General features: G+C 45.5%; 1 protein-coding gene across 2 annotated transcripts; it reads left to right on the forward strand.

Annotated features, from left to right (window-relative positions):
* The first annotated feature begins 399 nt into the window (after positions 1-399).
* map6b (microtubule-associated protein 6b) lies at positions 400-9252 on the forward strand. Of its 2 annotated transcripts, XM_086216728.1 has the most exons (4): positions 400-1408; positions 3454-3667; positions 4137-4185; positions 7403-7545. In XM_086216728.1, the coding sequence occupies exons 1-3, from the start codon at positions 666-668 to the stop codon at positions 4179-4181; spliced, it is 1002 nt and encodes a 333-aa protein (XP_086072854.1). In that variant the 5' UTR covers positions 400-665; the 3' UTR covers positions 4182-4185; positions 7403-7545. The 2 variants fall into 2 exon arrangements, with proteins under 2 accessions (XP_086072854.1, XP_086072853.1); XM_086216727.1 differs by lacking the exon at positions 4137-4185 and having other exon boundaries at positions 404-1408; positions 7403-9252.
* Positions 9253-10827: the final 1575 nt, after the last annotated feature.

Raw genomic sequence — 10827 nt, forward strand, 5'->3', positions numbered from 1 at the left:
CCTAATAAACCGAGGCCCTGTGTTGTGATTCTACTTTTCAAGCAGTTTTTACTTTCTGAATCCATGTAGTTTTCACTTTAAAATGGCAGTTGCAGGCAAGCCACACCTCGGTCACTTGTGAATTAGCGAGGCAGAAGTAAGCCGAGTACATGAATCAATGTTGAAGTACATCTTTACTTGATAACCTCAAATGTTTTGGATTTACGCACGTGGATCTTAATTCTCGGGGTTTTTCTGCCCCCCCCCCCCCCCCCCCCCATCTGCGGCCATTTCGTTGTACACGGAACAAAAGACCACAGTTCAGGCAGAAGTTGGCATCTTTGCCGTGGCGGCGCAGGGGTTAAAGGCGTCTCCTCCCTCTTTCGCTGGCCAGACTGTGACGAGCTCAGGTGATGGTTCGGCGTGCAGACGCACGGTGCGGACCCCGGGCATCTCCGAAGCATCACACCAATGTGGGTGGGGTCGTTTTCATGCGCAACTCGGGCAGCAATGTGCTCTCCACAGCAAAGTGCGTTTAAACTTGAGTAGGAGCCTGCGGGGGGAGGGAGCGAGGTGAGTACGACTCCATCCAGGTCATAGATTTCTCCGCGGTCGACGGAGTCGCCCGGGTTCTCCTGACTGTTCGTTTCTCTGCATCCTTTTTTTTTCCCTACTCGCGCACCATCATGGCATGGCCGTGCATAACGCGTGCTTGCTGCATCAACCGCTTCTGGACCGAGCTGGACAAAGCGGACATCGCGGTGCCTTTAGTTTTCACCAAATACTCGGACGTGGCGGACGTGCAGCATTATCCCCATCACCCGCAGCCGAGACAGACCAGAGCCGGCGCTATTGCTATAGAAACGCAGCCTCATTCCGGCGAGCAGGAGGAGCGGAAGCCACCGCCCGCGACGGGTGCCGCAGCGGGCAAAGATGGCTCTACTGCGTCCGTCATGCGCCAAGACTTCAAGGCGTGGAGAGTGCGTCCCGAGCCCAGCTGCAAGCCAAGAAACGAGTATCAACCCCCACCCACCCCGTTTAATCCCGAGACTCAGTATCAGAAGGATTATAAACCGTGGCCTATACCAAAGAAGTACGACCACCCCTGGATCCCCAAAACCAGCCCCGCCGCTGCTACGGCAGGCGGCCGAGATGGGAGCGCGGGAGGCGGTAAGATGGAGCACGCAGCTACGGAGGTGGAGACCGGCGTGGAGAAGAGCGAGATCGAGGAGAAGGTGCAGGAGAAAGACTTGAAGGAGCCGGTGAAGAAAAGCGCCAAGAGAGAAAAGTCAGCGGAGAGAAAAACGGAGGAGAAGACGGACGCGGCGATGCCCGCAGACGCGAGCGGTGAGCAGAGGAAAGGCAGAGCTGCGGCAGACGCGGTCAACAGGCAGATAAAGGAGGTGATGTCGACTTCCAGCAGCTACAGGTGAGTTATTTACCTCAAATTCTATCACCTTAAGATATTAATCACGCATTAAAAGGGCCCTCAACAGCGCTGCAAGTCGCTTTATCAACATTTGTGAGAGCGAAGCAGCCCGCATGTCTCACTGCTCCGTCCAGCGGCGCGTCAGGAGCTGACAAGTTCCCATTCGTCCTCCTCCATGGGATCTTTGCTAGTGGATGATATCGTCTTGCAATCTCCAGTGATTTCCAGGCCAAGTGTTATTTCCATGGATAAAGGTAGTAATATTGATCCCCCCTCCTCCCCCCTCCTATTTTGTCTTCCCTCCTACTACCAAATCAATGCTGCAGCCAATGAATGAATGAATGAAGCTGAAAGGCTCTGGATGTTATCATGTTGCACGGAAGCTAACCAGAGCTGCAAGTTTCACTCTGACACAGCAGGAATCAGAGAAAGAACTTTAGAAAGGAAGTTTATCCAAATGCTTGGGATGAATAAAATAACGGGGGGGGGGGGGCGGGCACAGAATCCCAGTAAATAAAGTGAAAGATTAATAATCAGAGACGGTGACGAGACACAGACGTGCAAATGGTGTGAATCTTTCATTCAGCTCAAATGTCAAGTGGCGTCGACACTTATCAAACAGGCTTTTTAAATAAAGCAACCATAATAAAAATAGTAGTAATCATGATAGCCGCCAATGAGAACAAGGTGTTGTTTTTTTTAAACTGACTGCCGCGTAAAAGAACACAATAAACACTCTGAGGTACAACAATCTAGTGATAACACAGAAGAATACAGGAGGGGTTTTTATGTAGTTGTAGGTTTTATATGGTGGGAAAATCTCTTGGCCTTAAATAAAGCACTCACTGCACTTTTGGTGTCCACAATGCAGTGGAAAATTATTATTATTATTATTATTATTATTATTATTGTTGTTGTTGTTAATGTCATTATCTCTGAGAGGCTGTAAACCTCTGGAACAGTGACTTCCTCCTACCTCCTGGATGAATTTAAGCTCTTCTCACTCTTTCATAGTTTAGAAAGTGTTCTTCAAAGTTAGATTTTCTTCTTCGGTATTGTTCAGCGGTCCTGTCAGGAAACGACAAAAAAAAAACAACAACAAAAAAAATAGATGGAGAGAATCACCTGAGGGTTTGCTTGGAGGGCAGAAATATGAGCTCCTCGCTTGTTTTGGTGTTGATTTGTTTCATTGTTTGGTTCCACCTGTGAGCGAGTGAAAGTAAAATATCAATTTCTGACTCGGTAGAGTCAGACTCATCCTTTTTTTTCTTTCCTTTTTGTCTTCATTGTATAGATGATATGCGTTGTGTGCGCTGCCCCCGATGAAATGTGCCTGAAAGCAGCCGCATCATCATCATCATCATCATCATCATCATCATCATCGTCACTAATTCTCTGGCAACCGTCGAGACGTCGCTCCTCTGACGTCACCGCCAAGCGATGATGCGGCTATTTTTAGATCTTATTCTATATCACATAAAGCTGGCGTGACGAGCGAGCGTCCTGACCGGTAATGGAATTGTGGGGGGCCTAAACCGATACTTTTTTTTTTTTTTAGCATAGTTTTTATACACGTAACACAACAAAAACATGCTATCTAGTTATTGATTACTGCGAATTGCTTGTGTCAGCCCTGTGATTGACAGGTGGGTCCCTGGTGAACTCTCCTCCTCCCCCAGCGTCCCTCCAGCCCCCCTCAGGACCAGCAGCTTAGCTAATGACGTGCTGCTGATTTGATCATGCGTGCGCCGTATGTCTGATGCCATGTAACCACATTCAGAAGCACTTGGAAGACCAAACGAAACTCCGGTGGTTTATGTTTATCCTTTTCTTTTATCAGGATGAAGTCGGCCCTAATAACCATTATAAGGGCCCATAAATGTTTAGTCAGCAACCAGTAAGATGGGCTGCTGCGATGGCGCTCTGTCAACAAGTAACCAAAGGGCCAACCCAAGTGAAAAGCTTTTAATTTACTGGTGCGTTAAGTTAAAACGAGCCTCAATAAAACCATTAAACTTTTATGTTTGCTTCCCCGCTGCTCCCAGAACCGAGTTCAAGGCCTACAAGGATGTGAAACCAGTGAAGCCGATCAAAGCCCCATCTCAGTACAAACCCCCCGGGGAGGAAACCAGTCTGGAGACCAGCTACAGTGCCACCTTCAAGGGGGAGCAGGTGAAGGCTCACCCAGCCGATAACAAGCTGATGGAGCGCAGGAGGATACGCAGCCTGTACAGCGAGCCTGGCAAGGACACCACCAAGGTGGGCACACGCCGGGGATCTCTAGATTCTGTCGTAGCCGCGGGTGTCAGGGCGCATCTTTGTAGTTCTGTTGCTACTACTTGCATCCGGTACCCGATAACCAAGGCCCAAGGCATGACTGCGTATTTCTAGATTAGAAAACATCCGACTGCGGTTGCCTGACTCCATGTACAGTTTCATGTTTCAGTTTTAAGAATAAAAGCACTGCCGTATTATGAAACCGGCCTGCAGATCATGAGCCAGTAAAATAGCCGTTTACCAGTCTGGTCACTCAGCAGACAGTTGATACATTTGACTTTATTTTGTTTGAAATCTGTCATGAATATCTCAACCTCAGTTACAGCCGATCAGAGGCTGAAGTAGGCCTTTACTTGACGGTGTTCTCACATACGTTTGCGTGCATGTTAACAGCCGGTAATGATGTGTTAGCGGTGTGTTCATTTGGCCACTCCCTCTCTCGTTCTTGTAGGACGTCTCAGAGACTGAGAGCAGCTCTGTTCTAAACCTGCTGTAGTCAGGTGTGTTCACTGCTTCTTCTAGAAGGCATGGAGGCTGATCGATCCAACGCAGACGTGCATACTGAACAAACACACACACACACACATATGCACGAACACTAACAAAAAAAAAAAAAAAAGACACGCACACACCACAGTATGCACACTGGCTAATATGACCCACACTCACACTAATCACTCAGCTGCCGGATGCAATCTGGACAAAAATGAGAAGTCACATCCTCACCGTTTGCCCACCTGTCAGCCTGCACCGCTCACCGCCTTCTCTGGAGCTTCAACAATCCATCATGGAAATGATGTGAATATCTACCGGGGGGGGGGGGGGGGGGGGTATAGATGCTATCAACATGAAACGGCTGAAAAAAAAAAGCAAAATAGGAGGATTTATTGCATCAGTTGGCGCCACCAAGCCAATCATCCCTTCATATATTTCAATTATTTAGATATTAATATGTAATGGTTATGAGATTTTTAAACCTTGGCCAGATTTTTTTCATCTTTTTTGTATATAAATAATTATTACCGACCAAAAAAAAGAAAAAAGAAAGAAAGAAAGATTGGAGTCGCTCCAATGTTGAGTGAGAACTCTGTAACCGGCAACTGCCACATGGCCCCATGAGGTAAGAGAGCACGGCGGGGGGGGGGGGGGGGGGGGGGGGGTGTGCGCTTGTAGGCAAACCAGGTCGCTTGACCCAGAGCTGATGAGATTTTTACACCGAAATTTGGATTATTTGGTGAACGGAGGTTGAAGAGATTTGCACGTTTTGTTTTGCAAGATAATATTCATTGACGAACGCCTCTCTCCTGATTTTTTTTTTTTAAAGCGTCAGTTAAATTGCTAGAAGTACAGACCTGAAGTTGATCCATGAACGAATGCTTCGACGTCACCGCGACTAAACTTTGTACTTCTTCTGTCCTCAGCGGTGTCCATAAACACCTGGAAACTCCCAAGTCATGTACGTACCGACGAATCAATGCCGCAGAAACAACAACAAGATGATGTCAGCTTTTGAGATCCTCATTTAAGGCGTTTAGCAGGAAACCGATAAAAAGGGGACTTTAAAATCAGGGAACCGAACTTTCAGAAATCTGAGCTCTCTTCCGGGTTCGTCAGCCGCTGAGCACTCTTGTTTTTAACTGTCTGACAACATGAAATGAAGGATCCACCAGACTTTCATTACTTTCAGCTTCTCCCAGGTCAGTACCTCCCACTTGCACCACCTGAGTGACTGACTGTCTCTGGCTCCGCCCTGCAACTGTAGGGGACAACATTACCATCCTGCTTGGGCCATTTGGTCACACAAACGTCTGCAAGGCTCAGGACAGTTTTATTGTTCATGTGTGCCCAAGGTTGTGATTCACAATCAGGAACCAGACAAACGTGAACCACAGCAGCGTGTTGCAGTTCCTTTTGATGTTCTAGTTCTTACGTTCTATTTCCTTACGTGAGTTAAAGTGCAAAGTGACAAACGAGACAGAGGGAATGGGAAGAATTCAAGGCCTTTTATTGATTTGCTCTGACATCACACCGACTCTTTTATCAATACTCTTTAAGGTTTGTGTAATTAACTCTTCAGCTGCAGCCTAGCCCGGCGTCTCTACATCTGGTCAGAGCTCACACACACACACACACACACACACACTCCGTCCTTCCTCGCTCTCAGCATCCACTTTAAATCCGAAATGCACTTTTTGTCGAGACTGGATTTTGGTTCACTTTGAAGTGGGCTGAGTTTGAATTATTAATTATTACTGGGTTCCGGATGAGGTTTCATTCGCGTTATTTTAGTTCGGATCAAACGGAAAAGCCAGATTCACACAGTTCTGTTTCTCTCACCTGCCCCAAGAAAGACTTTTCCTCTGTGTGTGTGTGTGTGTGTGTGTGTGTGTGTGTGTGTGTGTGGATTATTTCTATCATGTTGTCAGACACTTATGCTCATCCGGAGGTCATGGCTGTGTACTGTAATGCTGGCCAGCGCCAGTCACGTCAGTTGTAGCGTTCTCGCTCTGCGTGGGACAGGGTCCATAATTTTTGTCCTCATCAATCATTTAGAGCAAAAAAAGCAAGAAAAAAATGGCCCAGGTTTTTTCGTTGACTGACTTTTTCCATGAACGCAGATGTTTGTTGTGCTGGGCTCTATTTTAGTGACAGTCTATGGTGCAAATGACATCGACCAACATTGTGGGTTTTTTTTTTTTCCTGAATCTGCACCAAATTGGCACCGTGACTAGCAAGCTGCAAGCTGCGCAGGGTCTTTTGCCATCATGTATTGGTAACAGTTGTTTGCCGATGATGTCATCCTTTTGCTACTCAGTACGACGCAGCAGTTGTTGGCACATTAAAATTTGGCAGCCGTATTTCCAGGTGAAAATTCCACAAATGTCTTGCAAAGATTGGAGCCATGAAAATGGGCCGGAGCGCCATAGAACAGCGCGTGTGAATCCATCGATGTCCCACTTCCTTACCAAATCCCACTTTCATTCAACATTGGCACAAATTTCGCTCAGTAATTTGCAGGTCATTTAGCACTGCTTAGTGCACTTTGCACCATAAACCATTTATTCACAGAAATACTGCCATTTGTTTCTACTCCCAGAAACAACTTTTTTACAAACATTTGTCCTATATTACGAGGCACAAGTTCAATGTGATCTTTAAGCATGTTTTACGCATTTTTTTTCTGCTGGTTTTTTTTTTTCTTTTTCTTTTTTTTTTTACATCAGCGCTACGGTGTCAGAAGTAACGCGCCGCCGTAGTGTTTCTGAGGGGGCGTAGTTTCATTCTCTGCTCCATGTGGGAATTTGAATCTGCGGTCTTGTCACAAGCCTGCTTGTCGAGCCTCGACCCCGCCTCCACCTCTGAATGTTGCCAGAATATTGAATCCAATAAAGCATAAGACTAACATCATATACTAATATAGACCATGTATGTTGTGCTTTATGTAGAAGTGGGAAAATTGCACGTACCACTCTTCTTTATAAGAAAAGGCACAAATACCCTTTTTGTGCTGATCTGTCCTCTTATTGTCATTGCACTAACCACCAAATGCAACTGTCACCTATGCAGTATGGTGTCACTTGCCTGTCATTATAAGTAACAGCATAAAACAAAGGTATGTATTGCATGAGATCACATGATCTAGAGTTTCTCTCAATGAAGCCCGTGTTTAAAAGCCAGGCTTTAATCTCGGTTACGCGCACTTGTCCTCTCTTCCAGGTGGACAAACCCGTGTCTCGTACCAAACCGAAAAAGACACCGACGACAACAACAAGCAAGATGGTAAAGAAAGCAAAAGAGAAGCAGGCCGCCAGTTCCCAGTCAGCGAAGAAGAAACCGTCTTCAGGTTCCCAAGATCCCAAAGCAGAGACGGTTGTCACAAAGAAGAGCAAAGAGATAAGCAACAGACTGGCGGAGGCGAAGCAGTGAAGAGATGTTTGCAACGTCAAAATTCCACGCCACAAATTCGGCACATCTCTCTCGGTTTATGTCCTCGCTCGTTTTTTTTTTTGTTTTTGTTTTTGTTTTTTGCCGTCGCGTCATTTCTCGATCACCTTTTTGGCACTGATGTTGAGCTTTTAGAATAATGCAAATAACTTCACTGTAAACTGTGTGAATGTGCGCGCTATCGTGGGGTTTCTGGGGGAGGATTGTTTGGGTTTGGGTTTTTTTTTCCTTCTTCTTTTTTTTTTTTTTTGGTCCACAGAACTGCTTCACATCATTGAGCACATGATTTTGCACATTTATGCGTCCTTTTTGACATCAAACTATAAACCCAAGCCATCGCTACATGTTCAATATGTGTACAAAAGGGCATTTTTACCTTTGGATGGATGTCTGCTGTTCAAATCACAATTAAAATGATTGTAGAAAGTTTTCAAAAGGATGATTTTTCTCTTGAGTCCGTACCAGAGAGCAGGTTTTGTTTACGGTTGCGTTTCCTAGTTACAGTGCCTCTGCTGTATTGGTCCTGGTTTTCATTTCATTGTTCTGGATGATATCTGGTTTCATCAGTTTAGTTGCTAAGTAACCAAATGGACTGTAATATAATTGCTACAGATCGCATGCAAGGCCCCTGTTTTTTGGTTGAGTAGCCACATTTTAGCAGACTGTATGTCACAGTCACATGTAAGCTTGTAAATTGAGCCATTTAACATGAATATATAGGGTAATGCCGTTTTGAATATAATGCATGTGTAGTAGTAGATTCTGGTTACATCTAAAAACACAAGACACAGTCAGTAAAATCATAGTCGTAGTGGTGATAAAAGTTATAAAATTAACACACCAGCAATATAGTTTCTGCCACAAACACATTCCCTGCAATCCCAATGGAGGTCCACTCCTTTAAATTAATAGGAATACTGCAGCTTTTACGATGACGCAGTACTCTGTGGCTTTGTACTCCATCTTCTCCTCTGAGCTGCTGTGCTGTAATTACGCTACACAAGGAAATCAAACGCTTAGAGGCCTGAAAAGCAGCGCCTATCGTATTTAGTCTACTCTGAATGGGCTGATCACTCCAGGTGTTGACGGACGAGGAATGAGCCAGGACTTGAAGTTCAGCTCTTTAAAAATGCTGCTGTCTGAAATTGTGCAAGTTTCATGTGTTCATTGTGTGTGTGATATGAGGTATTTCTATGAACATGTCAACATCTCAGCCTTCCCTCCCTCTCCGGTTGTAAAACACAGTCCAACAACGCGTTACCCTTAACTGACATCTTGGCTGCAGTGTGTGAGGGCTCAGTCTAGCACGAGCCAGTCTCTTTCCAGTTTTAATTTCAGTGTGTGTGTGTGCGCGCGTGTGTGTGTGTGTGTGTGCGCGCGTGTTTGAGTGAGCAGGCTTTTTATCGTCTGACCTCTACAGCCTGCCGCCTGCCTGTACCGAGTCTGACCCCACCACTGCGCGTGCTGCTATGCACTCCAACACCCTGGTGCTATAGGCTGTCGTCGAGTCTGTCTGGTTCGGATTGCGTGCTGATGTGCCGATGTCATACCTCTGCAGACATGTTGTGATCTTGTGCTTGTACTCTCAGCTTGCTCTGAATGAACTCCTGATTAAAACGATCATACCCAGTTGTGTGGTGTGACTTATTGGGCCCATCAGTCATAATTTCTGGATGACAGATATGTATGTTCTCTTTATATATATATATATTTTTTTAATTATTACTTTTATGAATGAGATAAAGCCTTATTATTCTGATGCGTACAACAACAAAGAGGTGGCAAAAATAGAGGGTCAAAAACAAAAATGCAGTCAACGTGCAATATCGGTGTCATATTAAACGTGAACAACATACAATCATTTTGATAATCATCAAAAAATAAACGAAGCAACAAAAAGTAGCAACACGGAAGGAAAAAATTCAAAAACTGGGACAATTCTGCACAATGTGGAGAGAAGAGTCGATATTAGTAAGTAGAATATTAGGGTGCTGTTTTACTTCTTCTGCATCATCATTACTTGCTGCTTGTATCAGATTCTGTTGAGATTCTGGCATTAAAACGAGGAGAAAAAAACCTCCTCTCTCCAGCCTCTGATGTTGTGCCCCCAGCACGCCCAGAGGCCCCGGTGAACCGGGCCCATTGGAGAGCAAACAGAGCGTTGCTCCTTATTTATTTACCCCTCAAAACTCACATGTGGAATTATTCATTGGTTCTTTCTCCAAATCTTGACATAATCAGTGACGAGGACTCGTGAAAGGTTTGGCTCCAGTTGGATTTACTGAACCAGGGTGTGGCACTGTGGAAGGAGTCAGCATGCATGCGTGACTGACAGTTGGTGTTAAGTTTGTGCTGAAGAGTCAGGAAAAAAAAAAAAAAAAAACCAGGATGGTCTTCCAATCCTCCGGCCGCCCACGGAGGTGAAACACGAAGCCGGATCTACCGAATCAAAGAACGGGTGTGAAACGGAGACGTTAGTTGATTACTTCTCAGTGAATTCAGTTGCCGGCTTCTGGAAGTTGGAGGTTATTTCCCCGTGAATCAGTCACCCTGACATAAAGCTGCATGAATAATTCAGATGTTGTGGCTCTTATGTTTGCAGAGCAGCACGAAATCCTGAATAAAAGATCAGCGACGGCAGAGGAGCCGCGCTACCTCCTAAAGACACTTCTGCGTGTTCATATCAAGCGTTCGGCGGTACATTTACGTTCGTTCCATCAATAAAACTGGCCGCTGTGTTCATTTATTAAAAGTTAAACATCATCCTGAAATGATGAGCATGGAATAAGATGAACATATCGGTCAACAAGTCGAATCAAGTCCGAGGCCGAGAGGATTCTCCTCCGCTCCCTCCCTTGACAAACCAATCCACAACAACACTCGCATTATTGATTCGACGTCCCATTCCGAGGCCTTGCTGCTCATCAAGGAGAACGATTTCATAGACAGAATCCAGACAACGGGACTTGTCAGCAAATCAGGACCTCGAGTGGATGAGCTACTGCACAGTCTGGTGACCTGTGCACAAGAGCGCTGGCGAAGGCAAGACCAAAGTGCAGTGGACTGCGCAAAAGGTCGGGAATCACCAACATCTCTCCGCCTCTTTAGCGGATAGAGAGATGAAATTAAACCAAGCCCAGATCTTTGGCTTCCATGCAAAACGACCTGCCTTTGTCTTCCTGTTCATGAAATATTAA

Source organism: Aulostomus chinensis, chromosome 10 (genome assembly GCF_037954235.1).
Source record: "Aulostomus chinensis isolate RoL2024-O1b breed Wild chromosome 10, RoL_Achi_v1.0, whole genome shotgun sequence".
In the NCBI taxonomy this organism is placed as follows: Eukaryota; Metazoa; Chordata; class Actinopteri; order Syngnathiformes; family Aulostomidae; genus Aulostomus; species Aulostomus chinensis.

Excerpts from the sequence above, each read along its gene's own strand:
- map6b (XM_086216727.1), top strand. The coding sequence starts at position 666 with ATGGCATGGCCGTGCATAACGCGTGCTTGCTGCATCAACCGCTTCTGG. Across the intron at positions 1,409-3,453 it reads TCGACTTCCAGCAGCTACAG|AACCGAGTTCAAGGCCTACA; the intron begins GTGAGTTATTTA and ends CGCTGCTCCCAG. Across the intron at positions 3,668-7,402 it reads CTGGCAAGGACACCACCAAG|GTGGACAAACCCGTGTCTCG; the intron begins GTGGGCACACGC and ends CCTCTCTTCCAG.